At 31.8% G+C, this 25,361-nt stretch overlaps 11 protein-coding genes across 11 annotated transcripts; 5 read left to right on the forward strand and 6 right to left on the reverse strand.

The window, feature by feature from the left end:
* Positions 1-566: 566 nt before the first annotated feature.
* Positions 567-1,263, reverse strand: OCT59_006268 (uncharacterized protein; the record flags this gene model as incomplete). The annotated part of the gene is made up of 2 exons (XM_066141157.1): positions 567-668; positions 739-1,263. The coding sequence occupies 2 exons, from the start codon at positions 1,261-1,263 to the stop codon at positions 567-569; spliced, it is 627 nt and encodes a 208-aa protein (XP_065997976.1).
* Positions 1,264-2,182: 919 nt separating this feature from the next.
* On the reverse strand, positions 2,183-3,548 carry OCT59_006269 (uncharacterized protein; the record flags this gene model as incomplete). Its single annotated transcript, XM_066141158.1, has 2 exons — positions 2,183-2,472; positions 2,987-3,548. 2 exons carry the CDS (start codon positions 3,546-3,548, stop codon positions 2,183-2,185), a joined length of 852 nt encoding a protein of 283 aa, XP_065997977.1.
* A 3,762-nt stretch (positions 3,549-7,310) lies between these two features.
* Positions 7,311-8,568, forward strand: OCT59_006270 (uncharacterized protein; the record flags this gene model as incomplete). The annotated part of the gene is made up of 5 exons (XM_066141159.1): positions 7,311-7,377; positions 7,477-7,841; positions 7,910-8,142; positions 8,211-8,481; positions 8,563-8,568. The coding sequence occupies 5 exons, from the start codon at positions 7,311-7,313 to the stop codon at positions 8,566-8,568; spliced, it is 942 nt and encodes a 313-aa protein (XP_065997978.1).
* Positions 8,569-13,108: 4,540 nt separating this feature from the next.
* OCT59_006271 (uncharacterized protein) lies at positions 13,109-13,573 on the reverse strand (the record flags this gene model as incomplete). Its single annotated transcript, XM_066141160.1, has 1 exon — positions 13,109-13,573. The coding sequence occupies one exon, from the start codon at positions 13,571-13,573 to the stop codon at positions 13,109-13,111; it is 465 nt and encodes a 154-aa protein (XP_065997979.1).
* A 428-nt stretch (positions 13,574-14,001) lies between these two features.
* On the reverse strand, positions 14,002-14,832 carry OCT59_006272 (uncharacterized protein; the record flags this gene model as incomplete). Its single annotated transcript, XM_066141161.1, has 2 exons — positions 14,002-14,711; positions 14,778-14,832. The coding sequence occupies 2 exons, from the start codon at positions 14,830-14,832 to the stop codon at positions 14,002-14,004; spliced, it is 765 nt and encodes a 254-aa protein (XP_065997980.1).
* Positions 14,833-15,447: 615 nt separating this feature from the next.
* OCT59_006273 (uncharacterized protein) lies at positions 15,448-16,227 on the reverse strand (the record flags this gene model as incomplete). Its single annotated transcript, XM_025328900.1, has 3 exons — positions 15,448-15,486; positions 15,567-15,674; positions 15,982-16,227. 3 exons carry the CDS (start codon positions 16,225-16,227, stop codon positions 15,448-15,450), a joined length of 393 nt encoding a protein of 130 aa, XP_025164707.1.
* Positions 16,228-21,121: 4,894 nt separating this feature from the next.
* OCT59_006274 (uncharacterized protein) lies at positions 21,122-21,877 on the forward strand (the record flags this gene model as incomplete). The annotated part of the gene is made up of 1 exon (XM_066141162.1): positions 21,122-21,877. One exon carries the CDS (start codon positions 21,122-21,124, stop codon positions 21,875-21,877), a length of 756 nt encoding a protein of 251 aa, XP_065997981.1.
* Positions 21,878-22,147: 270 nt separating this feature from the next.
* OCT59_006275 (uncharacterized protein) lies at positions 22,148-22,435 on the reverse strand (the record flags this gene model as incomplete). Its single annotated transcript, XM_025328898.2, has 1 exon — positions 22,148-22,435. One exon carries the CDS (start codon positions 22,433-22,435, stop codon positions 22,148-22,150), a length of 288 nt encoding a protein of 95 aa, XP_025164705.2.
* A 116-nt stretch (positions 22,436-22,551) lies between these two features.
* Positions 22,552-23,043, forward strand: OCT59_006276 (uncharacterized protein; the record flags this gene model as incomplete). The annotated part of the gene is made up of 1 exon (XM_066141163.1): positions 22,552-23,043. One exon carries the CDS (start codon positions 22,552-22,554, stop codon positions 23,041-23,043), a length of 492 nt encoding a protein of 163 aa, XP_065997982.1.
* Positions 23,044-23,332: 289 nt separating this feature from the next.
* On the forward strand, positions 23,333-24,733 carry OCT59_006277 (uncharacterized protein; the record flags this gene model as incomplete). Its single annotated transcript, XM_066141164.1, has 2 exons — positions 23,333-23,938; positions 24,230-24,733. 2 exons carry the CDS (start codon positions 23,333-23,335, stop codon positions 24,731-24,733), a joined length of 1,110 nt encoding a protein of 369 aa, XP_065997983.1.
* An 81-nt stretch (positions 24,734-24,814) lies between these two features.
* Positions 24,815-25,321, forward strand: OCT59_006278 (uncharacterized protein; the record flags this gene model as incomplete). The annotated part of the gene is made up of 1 exon (XM_025328897.1): positions 24,815-25,321. The coding sequence occupies one exon, from the start codon at positions 24,815-24,817 to the stop codon at positions 25,319-25,321; it is 507 nt and encodes a 168-aa protein (XP_025164704.1).
* Between the last annotated feature and the right edge of the window lie 40 nt (positions 25,322-25,361).

Here is a 25,361-nt window from a genome sequence, read left to right on the forward strand (position 1 = left end):
CATCAAAATGTAGGTGAACTTTTGAAAGGATACCATTTTCTTCTTCAATCATATATGATGCAAATTTGTACCAACTAATTGAAGAGTTTATAAGTGCCGCCTCAAACTTCATATCCACATAAGATAAAAACAATTCAGTTTTAAAATTATGTAAAGTTAAAAGAAGTTTATCACGTTCCTGCTTTGGCATTCTTTTTTTTAATGAAATATTGGAAATAAAGTTTACTGGAGATATAACTAAATTAAAAGATTAGTAAATATAAATATCAAACATGTATTATTATATGCAATAAAATACTTACTTTTTGTATCATCATCATCGTCTTGAACTTGTTCAGTTGCTTCAGTTGAATATTTATCTTCTGTAACATACCAATTTAAAAATAATTGTCCAAAATTTGAATTTGTAAATCCAGTACAAGATCTATTAAATCTTGGATCAATACCACCATCTGCTAAATGTCGAATTGCAAATAAAGTATTGTAACGCTTTAATAAATCTAAATCTATGTTTTTGCAATTAGTTTTTGGTACCATCCCCTTAAAAATACGATGGACCATTTCTTTTATACCAACTTGGGTATTAATAAGTGTTCAAAGGTTTTAGCATGCATCAAAAGATGCATATTAACGTGTATGTTTGGTAAATTAACAAAATTTACAAAAACCTATAAAAAGTAAAATATTGTTAATTATTTGAAATTATTCCACATTTCAATATCAAATTTGTAACTATACCTTTGGAAGGATTGAAAACTCTTCTTCAAGACATTGTTGCAATTCCTCATAGCTATTTGATGTAAATTTCTTGTTAAAAACTGCTTTCATAGTTTTTGCAACATGTATCCAACAAGATATAATAATTTTTGGAACTGAACTAACTCGAAATGCATCAATTCGTTGAATCATGGCTGTTTCATTACGTTTGATACTTGATTCTTTTAAAAACTGGTTTAACAAAAATGGCATAATCATAGCTAATCTAAGTAAATCCGACATCATAAAACTATTGTAGTGAGTAATCGGATTTGGTAAGCGAGACCATCTTTTTGGGATTTCAAAATTTTTCCAAATTTCGATAAAATTATCTTCTCCTTCTCGTGAAAATAATTCACAAGTTAATTTTAGTAGCCGCCCAATCTTTCCTGCAGTCACATGATAAACATCCTGCGGCGTCTGTAAATGTCTTTCCCTTTTTAATTTATCTAAAATACTAGGTAATGATCGTAAACCATATTCCGTACAAAGTTGATGTCTTGACATTATAGTCTCGTGAGAAATTTTTAAGATTTCTTCGTCTGTAATATGATGATAACGTAATGTTGTTACGATATCCTGATTGTGAGCACTAAGGTTGCTTGCCGAAACCTAGGGGTTTAGGCAAGATGGCGTTTCGCCGAAAAGTGAAATTCTGCCGAAACTATATTAAAGTTATATTAAAAAACTGGCGAAACTTTGGAGAATGGCGAAACTGCCGAAACTTATTATAAATGCCGAAACTGCCGAAACTCTGCTGAAACTATAATAAATCTATAGTAAAATTTTGACGAAACTAATCGTAGGATTTTGAAGAGGTTTAGACAAGCAACCTTAGTGAGCACTCAATGATTCTTTAGTAGTTTTACAAGTACGACAACCCTTATTTGCATTATGTCTAAATTTATTTTTTAAAAAATTTTAATAGTTGTCATAAAATTATATTATTATATTATTAACTAAGTTGAAAAAATACCTTAGTACTCCTGTCATATCGTTACCTGGAGGTAAATCTGCCGTAACAACGCCTAAACCAGCAATTATCCATGCATCTTGTCCTTGGACAGTCATCACCTTTCCTTTCTCTAATTCCTTCATTTCTGAAATGAATGGTATCATAAATTCGTCAAATTTTCCTCCAAATGGGATAAACCCAATAACAAAATAGTTCTTTATTAGCTTTCTTTGATGTGCTGGCATATTTCCAAACTGTACATAAACACCACCTAGAGAATGGTATACATTTCTAAATGTACCAAAATCATCATAATAAAGATCTAAAAACAGCTTATAGATTGGCATAGATGATGATGGTGGATTTCTAATAGAAATGTAATCAGATGGATGTAGGTATGAAAGCTTTACATTACGAACGTGCCAACGGTCATTACATTTATAAATTATTTCACTAATCCGCAATGAACCATCAGGAATATTTTGATGTTCGAAACATCATCAATATAGTTACTTTTTCTAAAATTTGAGAAGTCATTATAATTAAAAATCGTTCGTCTTGTAACCATACTTCACCGGTAATAGAACGACGTTGTCTTGGTAACCCTTTTAAATTTCCGGGTAAATCACTATATTCCAAAATTTTTTGAATTCGTAACTGATAATATCCATCATGATTTTTTAAAATTGATCTTAATCTTCCAAGTTTTTTTTGACCATTATCATCATGATAGTAAACAAAATCACCAGATCGGTACAATACTATTTATTAAAAATAAATAACTTTAATAAATATTATCAATGATAATAAATTATAATTGTATCAAAGTGTATTAATTTATAACCTTCTGATATTAATATTTCGTGTTGTCCAAAAAGTGGGGATTCCCCCCATAAATTTCCATGCCAAAATTCTGATTTTTCTTCAGAATTAATGCCGGGTCCAAAATACATATGCTTCATTAGCATCGGATTATTAAGAACACGCCATATAATTTCACTAATTGAGAGTTGATACGAAAGTTTTGATCCTCGTGAGGTTGATGGAGTTTTTTTTGGTGAAATTTTAATAGACTTTGTTATTATTGGTAGGAGAGGAAGACGTTTTCTCCATGATTGGAATCTTCAGATATTTTTTACCACATGGGTAGGTTCAAATTGAGAATTGTGAATGATATCGACAAGATCTTCATATGCTTTCGTAGAAACATTATGTTTCGAAGCCAGCAAAATAATGCCGTAGTTGTATAATTATCAAAGTACGGTGCAAATAGACCATTGCAGAACGGTATCTTGTCTTCATCTAACGCTTCAACGATTTGATGTATTTCTTCCTCTTCGTTATTACGTTCCTCTTCATCGTTATTACGTTCCTTTTCATCATAATTACGTTCCTCTTCATCGTTATTACGTTCCTCTTCCACTTGATTATTATTATCATCATTATTACCTTCATCCTCCTCCTCTTCGTCATTGTTTTCATTATTATCTTCCTCCTCTTCCTCCTCTTCATAATTGTATTCGTTATCACTTTCTTCTTCCTCTTCAGTATCAGATGAATTGACATTATCTTGCGAAAATATCATCTCATCATTGTAGTCTTGAGGATTAATTGATCCATATGCATTATCGTCATCATTAATGTCTTGAAAACTTAAATCATCTTTATGATCATACTGAAAGTCCATGTCATCGTTATCATTATCAGGTGAACGTATAGGCGAACGAATTGCCACTCTCTCGTCAGAATCTGTTGTCTCATTAGGTTTGCTGTAAGAAAACCGATTTCGAATTCGAATTGGCTCTATTGGCTTGTTGTGACTATATCGTCTTCTCATCTTTATAACAATTTAAAATAATTCAAATTTAATTAGAATTTTATAAATTCAATTAGAACTAAATTTATTAAATACTATTAGTGTGTCGGCAAAAAAAAAATGCAATTAAGTAATCAATTCGGTTAAATTACTGCCGATTTGGCTACACAAAATTTAGGGTCAATTATACCGGCTGTATATGGTTAATGACAATTGGTATGACAAATAATATTATCGAAAATAGTCATTTATTGAATGAAAATAAAATAAAATATATAATAATATAAAACATAATAATAAAATAAAATAAAACATATAATAATATAAACATAATAATAATAAAATAAAATAAAACATAATATTAAAATAAAATAAAACATAATAATAAAATAAAATAAAATATATTAAAATAATAAAATAAAAAATAAAAAATCAATGACGTCGGTGAGAGCGCCCGCGCTCTCGGTGGTAGGGAGATCGAGAATGAGAGCGCCTGCGCTCTCGGTGGTGAGGAGATCGAGAATGAGAGCGCCTGCGCTCTCGGTGGTAGTAGGGGGATTGGGAGCGAGAGCGCCTGCGCTCTCTATACTCGTATGTCCTACGATCCATCCTATTTCTCCGGGCGGCCCGGACTTATGCTTAAAACAAAGCAAGTATTAATATAAATGCAATGAATTAATGAAAAAATCAGTTAAATAATAAATACTTACGCTCCACTCTCCAAAACTCGTCAGAGAGTTCCTGGTGGAATCTCTCGTCATGCAAAGTCGGGGTACGAGTGGGATATCCTTCAGGATTTCTGTTTATTAATCTCTCTAAATTCTCGTACCCTGACTTTAGCGCATTCCATTTCTCTCTACATTGTTTTCTAGTTGGCCTGAATATGTGGTTGTTTCGTATATCACGAGCAATTCCACGCCATAATTGGTTTTGGTCATGTAACCTCGTTGTGGTAGAATAAGGGCTGATAGGCCCGACGATGCTGAATTAAGGTCAAAGCAGCGTCATCGGGCCATTGAATGTATACTGGAAGATTTGCGTTTAAGTTTAATGCTGCCATTATTAAATATTATTAGTTTGATGGGGAAAATGTCAAGAAAAGGCTCTATATTTATAATAAATTTATTATGATTTCTTTGAGTTTATTTTTACGATGTAAACGGTCGAATATCAAGCACGAAAAGATGATAAAATTCAACCACCAAATGTAATTATTAAATATTAAGAACGAACAAATTAATCGTGGATTGGCGTAGATGGATAAATAATTAGCCGAAAAGGATAAACATTTAGGAGGAGTAATGATCTACATGATGTAATATTTATCAAATGATTGACAAAGAACCAATAGGATAAATAGAGTCGATCAATTGCGGCTTAGCAATCTTTAACAATAAGAACGATTAGAAAGAATAACTATAAGCCACAAAAGATAGATTATAAGCAAAACACATGAAGCGGATTGAAAGAACATATAAAATAATGTCGGAAAGATTAAAGAACATAAAATAATATAAAAGATAATATAAAAAGATAATACAAAGATGTTATAAAAGATAATATATATATATAAAAGATAGCATATTAAAAGATAGTGTTTTTAAAATATAGATAGTATATTAGAAAGATAGTTCAAAGATAATATGTAAAAAGAACATAAAAGATAGTATATAGATAGAATAGAAAGTAGCATAAAATTTGTATAAAAAGAGAACGGAATTCAAAATAATTCCACAGTTCTCATCCACAGAACTCAATAAAAATATAAGTTTCATTTAATTATTTGTTAATGAAGTTTAATATTAATTAAAGGTAATAGGTTCGCCCTAAACTTTAATTAATGTTCGCTTAATTAATTTTAATTGAATAAAATGGAAATTTAAGAAGAATTAAATATACACCATTGAAAAGTAATAATTCGTAGCGAGAGCTATCAAAGTTTGAAATTAAAGGTAAAAGTGGATATAATTTGGGGAAAATTTGGAGAAGTTAAATTTTATTTTATATCGTTTGATGTTTTATATTACTAACGCTATTTATGTCGTGAACCAAGAATGTTGTTATTATATGTTGTTCGTTGATTATGTCGTTTGTGGATTATGTCGTTGATTATTTGCTTGTTCGTTTAATTGTTCGTTCGTTCGTTTATTCGTTCGTTCGACCATGGGAATGCCCGTTCGATGTGGCAACTCTGTAAATTGAAGACAGAGGGAATTGGGGGATCTCAACGATCTTGTCTAAATTTTTTAGTTCTAATGCAATCATCCTTAATTAATTTATTTAACATTGAATACACACATAATTTTTTTTTGATTTCTTTGAGTTTATTTTTACGATCTTGTCTAAATTTTTTAGTTCTAATGCAATCATCCTTAATTAATTTATTTAACAATGAATACACACATAATTTTTTTTGATTTCTTTGAGTTTATTTTTACGATCTTGTCTAGTTCTAATGCAATCATCTTTAATTAATTTATTTAACACATATTTTTTTTTGATTTCTTTGAGTTTATTTTTACGATCTTGCCTAAATTTTTTAGTTCTAATGCAATCATCTTTAATTAATTTATTTAACATTGAATACACTCAATTTTTTGATTTATCAATTTATTTTAAAAATATAATTATAGTAATACTGCATTAATTAATATATATAAATAAAAATAAATAAACAAATTCTATTAATAAAAAATGAGTTAAAATGTTATCTTTATACTTTATAATTATAAAATATAATATTTTAAATCACGCATGTCCTTGATTATATTTCATATTACACTGCGATGATATATTACAATTATACTGAATTTTAAGCTAACCTTAATTTACACCGTAACAAACTTAATTTGATCTTAATTTACTCCGTTTTAGGAATATTATCGAACAATTAAACAAATGATTAGTTGCACATGACTTGTATTATTTGAATAGTTGATACTTTATATACCGATATTTGATTACACCAATATGTATTAAAACTCTTTCCTATCAGTAATTTCACAATTTCAATCAATATATCGGTATTTTTCAAATATCGTTGTAAGTCGACTACTGTAGATCCCATCTATTTTTTATGTAATCAATCCAGAGGCTTACACTAAATAGATATGGCTTAGTTAGATAGGATCACCACATGGTTCATTGGCTCAGTTATTTTTCCGTCAAGAGTACCAGGATCTTATAAATTTTTTTTTCTTGCGTCATCGTATCACACATAAAAATGGAAATTCAAAACGTAATATTCCATTAATTTCTTCTCACTCCTTTTCTTCTACCGATCATTTTTCTTCTCATCTTTCCATTATTTTTCTTCTCATTTCACGTATAGCCTAAAAAATATAATAAATTTGAAACCGTAAAATCGATTTGAGGTAATCTTCCATGTAAAAAAAAAATTTCACTGAATGAAATTCGATATTGTAATAATTTATTTATATTAATTAAATTTAATTTTCGATCTTCTAGAAATCATAATTTTTAGTTTTCCCATCTCCTGATATTTTTAACTGATCCTGCATTTTACACGATACACAATGATATTAAGATCACGTATATTTTCCAATTAAATACTACAATCATAATTACAATAGCTAAAATCTCAAAATTATATCATGATAACCTCGCCCTTTTTTTTGTTCATTCAATATTTATCATCTACTTTTTTGAGCAAGAAAGTTGCTCTACATTTTTTATTCATTCATATTTTCTCGATAAATATCACCTACTTTTAAACAAAAAGGTTGTTCCACTTTTTTTTTCGCTCATATTTTTTTTTATATTATGACGACTAAACGTAAATTACCTAATAAATCGTCTGATGATAATCAAGAAATGGAAGTTGAAGGAGGTATGTAGATATAACTCTTTTGTAAATTTATAGTAAGTTTTGCTTATATAGTTATATGTAAGAAGAATAATTAATAAATACCAAAAATATGTATAATAGGATCGAAAAGAAAACAAATTACGAAAAAAAGAAGAGATATTGACATTGAGAAAGCCAATCAGTTGATGAAAAAAAGTAAAAATAGTAATAAAGAAGCTGCCGAATCTGCCGATAAAGAAGTTATAGTAGTAAATGAAAAAAGAAGTAATGATGATGATGATGATGATGATGATGATGATGATGATGATGATAATAATGATGATGATGAGAGTAAGACGGAAGATCATAAAAAACCTGAAGTATTTCAATCAAAGTCAAATTTAGAAATAGTTGCTTGGCTCGTCGACCATCCGGAAATTTTAAGATTGGCACTAGAAATGAACAATACGGATGTTGCTATCTCATTATCCAGTAAAATTACGGACGTAAGTATTAAATTAACATGATTTTATTATGTCTAAATCTTTTAAATAATGTATTTTTAATATTTTAGGATAAAATTCGTCTATGGGACGAAAGTGTCAAGTGTCTTTTTTTACGTGCAAGAAGTCCGCGTGGTGAAGTTTTTGATGAGTTGATAACAAAAATTTTCAAAATAAAAATACATTCGAACGAAGCTAAAAGCTACCTCAAAAAAACCCGAAAATTTTTTATCGATTTCAGAAATAAGTTTAACCAAATTATTTTAACTTCTATAGAAGAATTTAAAGAAATAAGAAAAAACAGGTATTTATTTAATTGTTTCGTAGCTAACCAAATAGTGCTGTTTGTATTAATTATTAATTTAATTATAGAGCATCTACTGGAAGTTTATCTCAAAAGGAACTTATAGATTACGTTGATGAAGAATTTGTCCAAAAGATTTTAAGCCGACAGCTTGTAGCTGTTAATATTTCAGAATTAACAAGAAATGGAGGATTCAATACCTTGGTTGATTTCGTAAGAGAAACCTTTAAGGTTTCGTGGAATGGAAAAAATTTGTCCGCCGTTAAAGAATTAGATAATATGACCAAAAAATTAACGATCCCTTCTAGGAGCGGAAATAAGATCGTTGATTCTTTATCGGTAAGTTATTTTATTTATACTGTACTGATACTTCATATCCTTTAATCATAGTTATTAATAATAATATTAAATTATACATAGTTATAAATCTTAGCAAACGCTCTAATTTTTTTATAAAATTATGCATTTTATAACGATATTACATTGAATAAATTTAGTAAATTTTACAAGCAAATGATAATATGAAACATCATTATTATAAACATTATACCATAATGTCGAGTGATAATAATATAAAATAAAATGGATGTATAAAACTATAAAATGTTTGTCTAAGATATAACATTTTCAAGTTTAAAAAGTAATTGTTGTTTTGTTAAAAATGGAATGGTTATTATATGACGTTTCTTCTTTAGTATATACGGCCTAAATATCTCTATATATTTGACGTTCTTATACAGATCAAAAAGAATACATTTGCATAACATTTGCGTAAAGTAAGAACTTTAAAGTTTAAGCCAATTCTGACTGATAATTTACAAAATAACAAACACATTTCTTAAAAAAAAATTCTGAATCAGAATACTTTTCCGGTTTCCATCTTCGATTCTGCAAAAAATTGAAAAGTTCAGGTGATAATTTAAGAAATATCCACCTATAAAGAGACTAAACAATTATCAGGTTGATCAAGTTCGTGTAATACCAAATTTAATAAATTGTCTGATTAAATGATCGCGTATATTAAATGATCGCGTATATTATAAGGCTATAAGGCCTATTAATTCCTAAAAAGTCAATTCAACCACCATTTTATTTAACCGCTATTTATTTGTACGTTTTTTTTTTTGAAAAAAAAAAAACTTTCTTTCTGAAAAGTAGAGTCTTCGCTCCTATACCGTTTGCCGTCGTGCATAGTGTGTTATAGGAAAAGGCGGACTTGTTTGATTGATTATATGGGCATAAGCTTATGTTATATAGGCGTAAAACTTATATAATCAGTTTGATAACGCAATGAAAATCCTTTAATCAAGGGTTAAAATAGGCACGATGTGAAATTCTCATATATCATGAGCTCTGTCTGTTCGAAGTGTCGTTTTATATATAATTAAGTAGGCTTAAGTCGTAAGTAACTTTTTTATAACATTGATTATTGGAGAATTAAGTGGCAAAAATAATTTTTAGTTTGTAAGACTTTAACTCCATACCAACTTGTGTGTGTTTGGCGTATATTTTATTCTTTTAGACCTTTGCGTGGGTTAGGTAGGTTGCTTTGCATTTCTTGCAGCCTATCTTCTAATGGGTTTTAGGTCCACGTTTGCCCATTTAAAATTTATTAAACAGGATGTCATTCGTCCAAACACATTGCAACGTTTGTTGATGAAGCTATGGTTGTCTAATAAAAGTTCGCTTTGCCTGGCAATTTATAGTGGATTCAATGGATCAAATTACAAACAACAATAATTTAGTCATATGAGAATTCCAGGCCAAAGAATAAGGGTGCATTGTCAAAGTTGAGAATATATTTGTATTTTTTTTTTTAAAGCCGTCATTCTCATGAACTTTTTCATTGTATCCCTAAGTTCAATGATTTTGGTAATGATGAAACTGCAGTTGTTTATAGGGGTTTCCCGCCAAACTTCTGAGGTGAATTTGTCTGGTGTTTTCGAATATACTTATCCTTTTTGCAATAGAGTCATAGCGAGTCTTCTTAAAGCGTACCTGTGACACCCCATCCAACTTGGGCAGTGTCGCTGAATCTAAAGCAAGGTACCCGGTTAATCCTCAACTTTGGGTTGATGAGTTATGATTCTGGAGTATTAAGGCATAATGTTTTGACTTACATTACCAATTTAACTCATAATTCTAATTTATTGAATTAGTTTATTATAGATTTATTGATATTTTTTTTATCTGTTATATAATATTTAAACTAATGTATACTTTATCTGTAATTAAAATTGTTATTGTAATAAATAACCGGTAACTTAAATCTATTGAAATTAACTTTTAAATTAGATTACAAATTATTAAAATATTATAAAATTGAATTTAACGATATTTGATTGATTTGATATTTTTATAGATAATATCATTTTGATATTATTTTAATACTGAATTAATATTAAAATAATATTATATTGATATTGCATTTATTAAAAAAAATCATTATTGTTATAACAATATCAAAATGATATCGTTTCGTTATTTGTCAATATCGATTAGATAATTATAAAGTGATATCTTTACGATATCATATTGATATTGAATTAATGTTGGAACGATATCATATTAATATCGTATTTACTTCCCATTTTTCAAAAAATTCATTGTTATTATAACAATATCGAAATGATATCAATTTGATGTTTCGTCAATATCATTATGATGTCGATTAGATAATTATAAAGTGATATCTTTACGATATCATATTGATATTGAATTAATGTTGGAACAATATCATATTAATATCGTATTTACTTTCTATTTTTCATTATTGTTATAACAATATCGAAATATCGATATGATATCGATTTGATGTTTCGTCAATATCGTTATGATGTCGATTAGATAATTATAAAGTGATATCTTTACGATATCATATTGATATTGAATTAATGTTGGAACGATATCATATTAATATCGTATTTACTTCCCATTTTTCAAAAAATTCATTGTTGTTATAACAATATCGAAATGATATCGATCTGATATTTTTTCAAACAAATATCTTTACGATATCATTTCGATATATTGAATTAATATTGAAATGATATCATTGCGATATCATAATGATATCATTTGCAAATCGATATCACCACGATATTTATTTAACATCATTATTATATCAATTCGGTATTGTTTAAAAATTCAAGGTTTCTGTAAAGTATATTAGTATATCATAATTCCAGCCAAAAATTAACATAATTTTAGCCAAAATTATACTCAAAACTTTATTGTATCGTAACTCCGCCAATATTAATCGTAGAGAGATGATCTTACCGCCATTCGATTCGTCTTGATGAGACGGTTCTAATGGTATAAAATACATCAAAATCCAATCACTAGATTAATTTCCGAAATTAAAAAAATATTAATGGTTTTTGTGTAATAACTCTGCCAATATTGATCCTAGAGAGACGATCTTACCGCCATTCGATTCGTCTTGATGAGACGGTTCTAATAGTATAAAATACATCGAAATCCAATCACTAGATTAATTTCCGAAATTAAAAAATATTAATGGTTTTTGTGTAATAACTCTGCCAATATTGATCCTAGAGAGACAATCTTACTACCATTCGATTCGTCTTAATGCGACGAATCTAATGGTATAAAATACATCGAAATCCAATCACTAGATCATCTTCCGAAATTAAAAAATATTAAATGGTTTTTAAGTAGTAACTCCGTCAATATTAATCACAGAGAGATGAGCTTACCACCATTCGATTCGTCTTGATGAGGCGATTCCAACGAGCTATTAATCGTCTTTTTACAATCACTAGGTACTGAGAAATTTAGCAAAATGTTAAATGGCGCAGTAAACGTAAATCAAGAAATATAATAATGCCGATGCTTAACATTTTGTTGAATAACTCATCAGCCAGTGATCGCAAAAGGATAAAACTGGCCCATCTCCAAATTCTTTCCCTAATATTACTTCTCCACAACAACACAACTCTTCTTTGGCGTCAGTTTCTCAGGATTCCTGGATTTCTTGGATATCCTCTTCTATAATTCGGGGTGGATCTTAGATCTCGCACTTGGATTTTCTGCGCCGCTTAACAGTTCAACCTCTTAGGATTTCTTTCTGGTAACGGACTGGATTTTTGGATGTTGGATAGTTGACTCACACTGGCCTTCGGGTAAAGTTGGGGTATGCGATTCTGTAATAGTTCAGTTTTTCTTTGCTTTAAATTTATTTTAGTTTAGATTTCTTTACTTGTATGAGTCGTGAAGCTACTCTTTTTATTTTTTATTGGTTTATTTTCTTATTTTTGTAATATTGTTCGATTACTTTTCGAAGTCCAAAGTATAAATAAAAGATAAGTCATAAGACTGTTTGCACAGCAAAAGGATAAAACTACCACCATTCGATTCATCTCAGTGAGATGATTCTAACAAGCTATGATACATCTTTGTACGATTATTAGATGCCAAGTTATTTAATATATTCTTTATATAACTGTGATTATAAACGGTTCTTTTTAATATAAGATTTTTGAGGATAGGTGTGATAGTGACTATAGATAGATTGTGACTATATAGGATAGTTTTTAATAATAAAGTGTTTTGAACATTCAACTGGTGTGACTATATAGTAGAATGTGACTATAACAGGAGTGACTATAGAGGGAGTTGACTGTATGCCCTTTTTTTCTATTTCTTCTTGTAATTGAGATTTTTGTGCTTTAAAATCATCTTCTAAAGATAAAATTCTATGCATACAACAATCTGTTCTAGTTATATCTTCAATTTTTAATTTACATAATTGACAATAACCAATTAATCTTTCATACCATAAATTTCTTTCAATTAAAACTTGTTTCATACCCTTAGGTTGATTTGAAAAAGTTGGATGATTAGATGGAAAAATCATTGATTGAAAAGTTTTATTTGGACCAAAATAAGTTGATCTCATTCTTGCTTATTTTCCTTCTGGATTTACATTCATATTATTAACATTTTATGCATCTTTTGCCATTGCTCCATGATTTGTATTATTATTAAAAGGAAAAATACCAATACAATTAGGATATTTTACTTCAAATATTGGAATTGCATAATTTATAACTTGATCTAATAAATGTTCTGCTGTCCACCATCCTTCTTCATTTTTTCCAGGTTTCAAAAATTTTCTAGCTTCAATTGGAACATTAGGATTTAATATAATTTCTTCTTCTGATAATTTTAATCTACCTATTATTTTCAATAAAAATTTACTAACCATAATTGATTTTCCTTGTCCTTTTTTTCTTAAAGGTGGATTTCCAATAGGAGCCCAAATTATTGGTCTATCATCATTAGAATAAAATAAATATTCATCATAAGTAACTAAAATATGCATTTTTTCATTGGGTAAAAGTGATGGATTTTGTTGTATCATATTTTCACTTTCAAAACTTGGCATAAAATTTTTATATTGTAGCATTTTATTTAAAAAAACTTTTTTATATTCAATTATATTTTCTCTTTCATGTCCATCAAAATAAATACCCTTTTTTCTTGATTGTGGTTTTAATACTGTTTTAATCCTAATTTTTTAAACCAAATACGAGAAGTTTTAATAGAAATTGATCTCTTTGATGTTTGTAAATTCATTTGTATAAATAATACTTGATTAATAAAAGTTTGATATTCTTTTGGTGTTGTTTTTCCTCCATTTTCACGAATAAATGATAAGCTTTTTTCAATTACATCTTCATCATCAATAAAAGACTTTATTTTTTGATGACATCCTTGTAAAGATCTAGGTAATACACCAAATTGAATCCAATTTTTTGCCCAATTTCTAATTTGCCTTGCCTTATATATTCCCTTATTATAAATTTTTTTAGCTGATTGTAAACTTGCATCTATTTAAGTTATATTATTTTGTTTATAATATTTAAAGAATAAATGCAATGCTTTATATCTTAAATATTCATAAGCATTTATTTTTTTTTTATTGGTAGATAAAATATTTTCAAGTTTAATTAAATGCTCATCTTTTTTAATTTCCATTTTCTCTTCAATTTCTTCTTCATTTTCCTCTTCAATTTCCTTTTCACTTTCCTCTTCACTTTCTTTTTCAGTTTCTATTTCTTCTTCAACTTCTTTTTCACTTTTATTTTCACTTTTATTTTCAAATTCCATTTCCTCTTCTTCACTTTCTTCTTCACTCTCTTTTTCAAATTCCATTTCCCCTTCTTTATTTTCTTCTTCACTTTTATTTTCAAATTCCATTTTCTCTTCTTTACTTTCTTTTTCACTTTCTTTTTCAAATTCCATTTCCTTTTCTTCATTTTCTTTTTCACTTTCTTTTTCAATTTCCATTTCATCTTCACTTTTTTCTTCACTTTCTTTTTCTATTTCCATATTATCAAAATTAAAAAAATTAGTTATTGGTTGTGATAACTTTGCAGCTTGAGTAAATTTTCCTGAAGGACCATATTTTCTAAATTTTGTTGCTCTAGAATTTCCAGTATATGTTTTTTTTATTTTATTATGTGCATTTTTTGACCAAATTAAAGTAAAATCACTTAATTTTTGAATTCTTTCATTTATAAATTCATCATCTGAACTGTCTTCTGAATATTCACTTGATGGTATATAATCATCATCTATAATATTAAATTAACCTATATTTGAACAACCTTGTTCATTAAATCTTTTTTTTGCAGCTTTAGAACTTTTTTTTCTTCTTGGCATATTGAAAAAAAAATCTGAAGTATAATGATAATCAATGTTACATTAAATGTGGCTGAAAAAAATCTGTAACACACAAATTTAAACTAGTCTCAATTTTGACTAAATTTGATTGGCATATCTAAATTACAGATTTTTAAACAGCTAAAACTTGGCCAAAATTTAATTTAAAGAAAGCTAATGGTCATATCTATAAAAATTATTGGTTAAATTTTTTATTTTAATATGAAAAATTTTTTTTTAGGAATTTATAATCAATCAATTGTTACTATACATAGGTAGTTGAGTATAGAGGTTCTGCACTATACTTTTAAAATAGATTCCAAAAATAAGGTTAGAATTGGATGATTTATAAATACACCATATATAACCTGGTAATTACAATACCTTAGATTCTTCTACATATTCATCAGAATCTGAGGATTCTGCATAGTTAACTTTCTTTTTTCTCCTGAGTACCATCTGTTCTTTATTTTCTGGTGTTCGTAGTTCACGTTGGGTGTGATCTCAAAGATTTGGAATGAAGGAAGAGGCTTCTTTATTCTTTTTATCTGCTTTCATTCTCTTTCGTTCTTATTCTACTGAATCAAACTCAATGCTGGCATATAATTGAAATCCTCATTGTGCTATCTGAATGCCAGCTTGTGTTCCCTTCTTCTGTGAATAACAAGTTCAGTAATAAAAATTAGAGAGAAAGTCACTAAAATATATCAAAAAATTTATATTAAATCATTTACTTTGTTGAGATCTGACTCCAGCTCAAACAGCTCAGATTCCATTTTTATTGATGTGATTCGATCTCTCGCTTTCCAAATTTTTTTGTTTGTTGTGTCCTTTGTAATATTCTATATGAAAAAAATATTATATTAATGATCTAAGGGATTTAATAAATGCACTTTTTGAAATGTTAGATGGGAAGGAAGCCCACAATAAGCCACGGACACTCATCCCTCCCTCATTGACACTTGGCCCTCAAGAGAACATTCTTTGTTTGAACACTTGGCTCAACCTAATATTTCTATGGCCACGTACACTCAGCACTACCGATTAGTTTTATGCACGGCAAAATCTTTTCAATGCTCAGCTGTTAGATTAGCTATAGAGTACACTGACACCACTTCGTCAAACACATGAAATTACTATTAAATATACCTGCAACTCTTTTAACAATTTAAGGATTTTATCGTAAGCAGGATGTATACTTGAATATACTTGTTTCAAACATCTCAACTCATCGGCTAAGGCTGTGTGAGAATTGTGTTTAGTAATATATATCGATTGCAGTTGCTTTTCAATCCAATAAGTATTCCAGTCATTTATTCCCCAGGAGTTAAAATCCCAAGCCCAGTAATCTGGATATTTTAATTTTGAGCGATCTTTACTTGGTATATACTCCATATTGAAAATATTTATTTGCGAAAAATTATTTCTATGATTTAAACCCGATTTGTAACACGTGATTATCGAAGTTGTATTACATGCTCATCATACATTAAGCCGATCTTAAGAATAAAACGACAGAAATGTTAGAGAATTTAATGAAATGTATGATGCTATCGAAGAAGAAGTAACGAGTGGGATACCACATGTGATATAATTATATCGCATGTGGTATACCATACCCTAGATTATAGTACCACATGTAATCTAAATATCACATATAATCTGAATACCGCATACGACTAAATATCACATATAATCTGAATACCACATATAATCTAAATATCACATATAATCTGAATACCACATATGATCTAAATAATGTAATCTAATTACCACATATGATCTAAATGATGTGGTCTAAATACCACATGTAATCTAACATTTTATTATTTCTTATATCGCTTTTACATTCTAGCTATATCTTTAAGCCTTTCTTGATATTCGTATTTTTGTGCTAATATACTTTTTATTACCACAATATAATCTAATTACCACACACAAATAATCTAAATACCACGCTATTCTTCTTGTTTCTGAGTCATTTGTTTGCTAAATTATACAATGGAGTTCTTGACCTTCTGTAGTTGTTTTGGAGCACCTGGTTTATATCGGAGTACTGACCTCCCTGCGCCTGATTAGGTGCTGGATTCTATATTGGAGCACTTACTTTCATCCTATTTGGTTGCCTTTCTAGATGCTGAAATAGTGTAAAAAAAAATATCGTGTCAGGTGGCGCAGTAAATTTGCGTTTAATTTCGGCTGACACTATACTATAATTCTGGCTGATCTTTTTGGAGACACGATTTGAGAATCCAGCTTGGCTACACGATGGTGCCATGATGGTGTCATGGAACTGTCATGGAACTGTTGAGGAACTGGCATGGAACTAAAGTGATTCTATTAGTTACCAATTCTGAATTAGTTTTATCTTAAACAGGATCCGAATCATTATATCGAATCTGGCTGAAATTGTGGAATAGTGCTGGCCGAAATTATGGAGCGAATCTTGACTGCGCCTTACTGCGCCATAGTCACGTGATACTGTTCCGGCGACAGAACACCCTCCGTCATATAACATATTGGTTAGTTTTGGCTGGCACTATGATGACCGATTTTTGGTCACCCGATTTTAGGATGATCCCTTTGGGATCCACCATAGTAGCGTCATAGAAGTGGTAATGTATTAGTATAGTTCTATTAGTTCACCCCATATGCCGGTACATGTATGCCTATTTCATATCAGTTGGAGATGCGATATGTATTATTGTGGCTATCTATCATTCTAGTCCAGTACGTATACATATATGCCGATACATACCATCGTGATAAAGCCTTTACATGCCACATCCGGATACATACTAGTGATAGGGTAGGCAAGTGCCAATATTTATATAATAGATTACGCACTTACCTACCCTTTTTCAGATACAACCGCTTGCCTTTTATTTACGATTTGCTCCAATTTCGCGTCCCGTGGTTGGAGGTGCGATATGTATTATCATAGCCAGCCTATTTATACCATACCGAGTACATATTCCAGGAAGATGTGGCTTCTTCCAATATTTTATATAATAATTCCGAAGTTATTCCCCATCTAAAAGTATATACCCGATTGCCTTTCTTCTTGATGGCTGGTACAAGTATGCCAATTTCGATTGCCGGTATAGGTGGTATATATTGATTCTGACTAGGCCTTCCATACCTAAGTACATATCTAGAAAAGTGTAGCCTTCTGCCAATATTTTGCGCTCTTGCCTACCCTAGCTGTCATATCATATCCGGCTACATAGGATAAGTCTTCTTCCAATATTTTATATAATGATTACAGAGAAGACTTATCCTTTTGATGTATATCCTGTTGCCCTTCTTTTTCGATTCATTTAATAAGTTCGCTATCGTTTCTTTTTGCATCTACCGAAAAAAATAAATTAAACATTTTCGAATTTTATAAAGTAATATAAACATTTTCAAACTAACATCATGTATACCTCAACTATTTCTGACCAAACTGATCGCACCGGAACCGCCCCAGCCCTCCGCTACGACAGCGTCGGCCACGATGAATGTTTAAGTGACTCAAGCAGTTGTACTGATAATAGATCCGACTTAGGGTCAGATGATTATAATGACTATGAGTCTAATTATGAGTCGGATAATGAAGAAGCTACCTGTGCCTCAACCAGCATTACCAAGACTCCATCAATTCAGCTACTAAATGTACAAGAGCAAAAGACTAATGCAACATACACTTTAAGACAAGAAAAGTTTAATAATGACTTCACTCCCAAGGACTTGCTAAATATCATTCGAGAAATTTTCCTATCACCACCTAGAGATATGTCAGATGAAAAGGGGTCATTGGAATATCTCCCAATCTATTCATTTCTCTTTCCGAATGAAAAAGGGCGGTCTAAATTTTATATAACGCTTATTATCCGGGATAGTAGAGATAAATTGGTTATAAAAATCGATCGACGATCAAGTTCCCCAAAGTTTTCCGTTGCAGATGACATTTCCGAAGTATATGGTCTGCCCGGGATTCACGAATGTATTAATGGTCAAAAGCCTTTAAGAGCTGTGATTGATATCGACGCATCGAAAGAACATATAAAAACAGCTAGCCGTTAAGGGCAAGAAGTATTCATTCGAATCGTGCTCTTCATAAAGAGCTTTGTACCGAATTCTTGACTGTAGTTGGGAAGATATTCTTAAAGGGTTAATAGTTACTATATCAACGGATCCTAGCAAATGTAGTTATAATATTTTATATGCACCGGCTCTCCTTATCGATCATCATGAACTCAAAGCATTTACTGAATTAGTATATACCATAACCGGTGAAAAATTTGGCAAGTTCATTGATCGGAAATTGCCTGGTCACAACTTCAACCTTCGCCTAATTGTTTCGGTAAAAAAAGGTCGTGTGAAGCGCATCTTTAAGTTTTCACTAGATAATGGCTGGAATGAACTTGATCATGCTAGGGTTCAACCACCTTCTAGTTTGGGACTTGAAGTAAGACCTAGAATGCTTAGCATAGAAAAAAATAACAATCCGCTAAGAATATCCGTGGGTCAGGATATATTACGAAAATACGCAGAACTAGTTTTACAAAAACATTCTAGCTATCTTAGGGATTGGACTATCGAAGAAAAAGACTCAGAAAACTTCGTATATTTTAACCGGAAAGCTCCACTAGGATGTCCACTCTGCAAACGTATACATGACAAGGATCAGCGGTGGTTTGGCCGTGTATGCACTAGCAGTGGGAGGTTCATCGTAAAATGTTTTCGGCAGAATAGTGACGAGCGGGGGGTAGTTTTTGAATGCGACCCATCTATTGCAGAAAAAATTCAGCAAGAAAATAAAAATTCACCGCAAGTCTCTCACAAGGTAAGAGGCCCTGGCTTCCCTAAAGCCTTCGTAAAAATGCCACCCTGGGTTAAGTATAATGAAACCCTTACAGCGACAGAAATATATGAGGAGAGATATGTAAGACCATTACCCAATGAAGGCGATATCTATGTTGGATCACCTTGGGAGACAGGAAAAACATATGTTCTAGAGCATCTTACTATATCCGATGACGTGAATTTGCTAGTATTATCCACGCGCCACTCTTACTCGAATGCTGTTACTACAAGACTCAATCTCAAATCATATTGTGATATCGATGGTAATATAAATCTACCTGATCATAAAAGGGTAGTATGCCAGATAGAAAGCTTACATCGGATTACTAATAATTGTAAATGTAATAAAAAATGCAAATGTCTTCCAATCCAATATGACTTGTGGCTTGATGAAATAGTGTCTATAATTGCTCAAGCACAAAGTCATCTGGCGGGTCAATCGATAGAAAAGTTATATAAATTGATCCAAGAGGCTAGACGCATTATTGTAATGGATAATGACCTAACTGACCTCAACATTGAATGGATTAAGGCCCTTCGTAAGGGCATACCTCTCTCTATTATCCACAATACTTATCAGCCTCAGAAAGGTAAGACATTCCGTCTAGTCCCTAATAAAGAAACAGTATTAACTGAACTTTGGGACTGGGCCAAGAATACGTCTTCATTACCTTTTGAGAATAGAACAAGTGCGTCACTTATTTGCCATCTTAGAAAAGACATGCAAGGAATTGTTCGCACCCTTGAGACTGATTTTCCAGAATTACAGATCAAGGAATACCACGGCAAGTCTGATCCAGTGGAAAAGGCTCATGACTTCAGCAACGTAGAAGAATCATGGAAAGACGTAGACCTAGTTGCCTATACTAGCACTTTAAAAATAGGAGTATCCTGCACTAATCCTAAGTTTGAGCGAGCATTCTGTCTTTTTAATAGTTACATAGAAACAAATTCTGGAACGAATCAGATGTTATTCCGCATGCGATGCATTAAAGATTATATATGCCATATTGAGCAGAGATCTTCTAATGTTCCAGTCACAGAGAAAGGATTATTCCAATGGTTGTTGAATGCTAAACGCGAATGTCTCCCCCGGGAACTTCAGAATAGAGGAATATTTCCAGATATAGATTCTATCATCCGGAATAAGGATGTACCGACTGTTCGATTGTGAGTGGCCTATATGTTAGAAAAATTCCGTTCCCAGCGCTTATTTGGTTGGAGAATGGTCGATTTTCTCAGAGAAGCGGGTATGATAATTTCCATCATAGATCCCATTCCTAAGTCTGAAGAAAATGTTGTATCATTATCTCAAGCCGTGAAGGCGAATTCCTCTATCGTTAAAGCAGAGGAGATATCAGATGTATCCAATGCTACTATTGTCGATCGTGAGACTGCCGAATTTCTAGAGAACAAGTCAAGAAAAACTTTAGAAGAAATGCGATCTCTAGATCGGCATCATATTGTGGAATGTTATGAGATTTCGCCTGAATCATTGACTGAGAATTTCATCTCCAAGTATGGGAATTACAATCACATGAAATGGTTTAGGGCTTATAAGCAATTACGAGATGCTGGTACTAACAATGAAACGGCCGTTGAGGCTATATCCTGTAAAGATTACAGAGAGGATAGGCTCACAACTGCAACCCGGGCTGAAAAGCATCGAATTTGTCTGGAGTTGCTAAGAAATTGTACACCCGTTAAAGATATTGACGATAGGACACGTTATAAAGCTAATGATGTTAAAACACGCATGGAATCTCCTGAGTCGATATCATATCTCCAGGATTTAGTCCCTAAAATGGCTCGAGTTTTTGATAATACAGATGCATCGCGCAGTGCTAAAAAATTGGGATTAAAAACAGTTCGAGCAAAACTTGGTTTATTAAATGCATCACTTTACGCAACTTATGGATTAAAATTTAAGGCTATAGATAAGAATCTCAAATATTACCATCTGGTTGGGTCATTTGATAGCAAAGATGCTCCTGAGTTACCTTCATACCAAACAGGAAGGGAAATTTATTGGGAAAATGGGAAAGATACTCGATATGGGTATAGTAAACTCCCACCCGATGAATTATTGATGGAAAATCTTTTGGAAAATAAGCAGACTAAAGATAGTTCCAGTTCTAATGTGAACAATATGTCAATTGCGAATGATATTCAAGACTTATTTGATATTGCGTAAGCAGATTTCATTATAAAACAATCTGGATATACTACTAGACTTCACAAAAATAGGTCATTCATTCGAAGATAAGTCTTCTTCCATTATTTTATATAATATTTCCGAAGAAGACTTATCCTCAGAATATATTCCTTCCCTTAGGTTCGCAAAGTAAATCCCCTTAGAGCCTCGGATAAGTGGTAAGAAAAATGACACTATCATTTAAGAAGACGCTAAAAGCGGTAAACTAGCAAGACTTCCATCTGATAATATCTAGTAGTATTTTTTTGCTCACTCCTCAGCAGACAATTCAGAGAGAATTCCGGACTGAAGGGCCTCAGCCCCATACTTCTGTCTTATTCGATAATTCATTGCATGATACTTTGCAGAATATTTGGAACAATATTTGGCGCAATATCCCGAATCAGCATCAGTAGGAAATCCACAAACCAGGCATGGTCTTTTTTTCAAATTTTTTTCATATAATTTCCAGTGCCTTGCACAACCAGTAGTACGAGTACAGATTCCCCCACAAATGGAACCATCTCTCTTGATATACCGGCAAGTAACACGATCCATGTAAGTATTTTAGGATATAAAAGCCTTTTCACTTTTAATTTTATAATAAAATGTATATTTAAATTATTCAGTATTAAGATAAGTCATAAACGACTTTTCATACTAACGCTACGGACATGTTAGACCAGCCGATAGATAAAGCTCACGAAAAAATATATAACCCCAAATCTAATTGCATGATAGTTATAAATGGGGCAGTATATCGTAAATTGCTACTCGAAGGCTATATGCATTGGAAAGAAGAAAGGCTTTTAATCCCGCCTTTACATGAATTGCCGATATTAAGAAGTTATCTTTCTTTCATTTCATATCGTATCTGGAACATTGTATCGGAAAGAAGTTTACTAGCAGTGGTTAACGAAAAAATAAGCCTATTGCAGATTTTACTCAAAGCTAATTGGCACAATCTCACTTTATGTCAACTATTAAAATTATGCTGGGAGCGTGAAGAGACGAAAGTTTGGAGAAATAACATACTCATGAAATTCCTCCATCATCCGAATCTAGCTCCTTCGAAATATCGACCGAGTGCATTATATGATACATTTACTAAGACGAATGTTTTAGAACCAGAACATATATTAGCTCTAGCGCGTGCACTTTACTAAAATGTGAATCAATACAGACAATTCGTTCGTAGCCTTGGAATGGCAGTTCCTTGACTATATATTTTTTTTCGCATATCCTATCTACCCGCAATTTTCAAATATATATAAAAGATACCCCGGCCGGTGGCCTCATAAAGAGCCCACAATAAGTTATAATATTCTTTGCCCACCGACCATGAGGTGACGAACATTATCGGAATATTTTTTTTTGAATTGAACTTTATACCACTTAATATAATCTGAATACCACAGATTATCTAACTACTACATATAATCTACATACCACATAATGTCTGCAATTACAACCAAGTTCGTTACAGACCACCAGCTTACCAATGAGATGAGTATCGAAGAGCTCAGTCAGTATGCGCCAGAAATGCGTGACCTCTTGGGAGATGATAGAGAGAAAAGGCGCCAGACCCGTAATCGTCTTCAAAAAGGGTATAAATTTAGCAAAGAACAGGCATTTGCATTGATTCCTGACCAGAGAAATGGGCGGTACATAAGTCAAGTACCGATCCTAGAGGAATTAGGATTAACGCCTTCAGAAGCTGAAGTTAATATAAGCCTAGTATCTGAGAATACCCCAGAAGGGGAGACTATTAAAGAAATAGCTCAGCACATTGTTCGGGATAATCTTAGTGAAAGAAATGTAAAAACGATATCAAGAACCTTAGTCGAAATGGCCTCTGATCCTATCGTTACCTCATCACGACTCTCCAGGCTTCGAAGAGAATTGCGGAAGCTTAACGCCTCGGAGGTGATAATCTCTGCCACCAAGATTCCGGAGATAACCAGAACATCTAATAAAATCCAACAGAAGCGTACTGAGCAACGTAAAAATGAAGGACTCCATTATTCGGACCACTTCTCGTTAGAATCGGTTAAGGATAAGGTTGCTTGTCTAAACCTCCTCAAAATCCTACGATTAGTTTCGTCAAAATTTTACTATAGATTTATTATAGTTTCGGCAGAGTTTCAGCAGTTTCGGCATTTATAATAAGTTTCGGCAGTTTCGCCTTTCTCCAAAGTTTCGCCAGTTTTTTAATATAACTTTAATATAGTTTCGGCAGAATTTCACTTTTCGGCAAAACGCCATCTTGCCTAAACCCCTAGGTTTCGGCAAGCAACCTTAGTTAAGGAACAGCTAGATTTATATGTTGTGTCTAACACACCCGATAAACAGGCCCTAGCTGATGTAATGATCATGCTCTGTATTCGCCCTGCTGAAATTAAAAACTTGCGCATAGCAAATGGGGGTGTAACTGGTTACGCAAAGAACCGAGGCCAACAGGATGTTCCTTGGGTGTTCAGATCGCTGGAAAAAAATGAGGAGCGAGCAAGGCAATTGCTTACATGGATTCAGGAAGCAATTTCATCCGGACAGTTAAGAGATCCAGGAAAACCTGGATCGACATACTTAAGTTCGTTTCTGAAAAAAGATGAATATATTCCTAAACCTTATGAGCCATTACTCCCTAGTTCCTTGCGCAAACTAGGAGCGGTATTTGCTTCGGTAGTACATGGGCCTAAAAATCCGTCAAAAGCCAATACTTATGCCAGTGAAGCACTTCGCCACAGTCCTGACAATCATACTTTTCCATCTGATAGATATACTATAGTTAATTTTAGAAGGAGGGGGCAACCTTATGATCAAGCAAAACCATTCTGGATTTCTGATGAAAACTAATCACATAGATGGGTTAGACAACATTTATTAAATTTTATTTTTTCGTTCGCCTAAGATCTAGCATATATAAATACCACGAAAATGGCAACCGATCAAAAGCATCCATCTGATAGTACACATAGCGAGCAGGGAGTTATTTACCCCCCAAGTACAGAAAAAATAGCCCAGTTAAATACAGAAGTACGTAATAGAGTTTTCAGTATAACAGAGGAATTAAAGAAACAATTGGAAGATTGTCATCCCCAATATAACACTTTAGAAAAGAGGGTAAAAAGATTAGAGAGAAATGTAAAGTTCTTAGAAACCGAAACGGAAGATCTGGACGAATGTGTAGATAGGGAAACTGTGGTCGACTTAATTCATGAAATAGTTCCCTCGCTGATTAGTAGAAGAGGCCTAAAGGGGAATAGGAATTTCTCCTATACGATTGAGACAGACACGTCCGAAGAATCAGATTCGGGTGAGATAGTTGAGGAGTCCCATGGGTACCAGGTAAGAGAAAAAAAAGCTGTCCCTCATGCTTTAGCGACTTTGGCTAAGCAACGAAGAAGGGTGCGACCAAGAAAGGTTAAGCGGTTTGTAGTTTGAAGTGGATCAAGCCAGGTGCTTTGCTATTTTTTCGATCAGG

This window comes from Rhizophagus irregularis, chromosome 14 (genome assembly GCF_026210795.1).
Source record: "Rhizophagus irregularis chromosome 14, complete sequence".
In the NCBI taxonomy this organism is placed as follows: Eukaryota; Fungi; Glomeromycota; class Glomeromycetes; order Glomerales; family Glomeraceae; genus Rhizophagus; species Rhizophagus irregularis.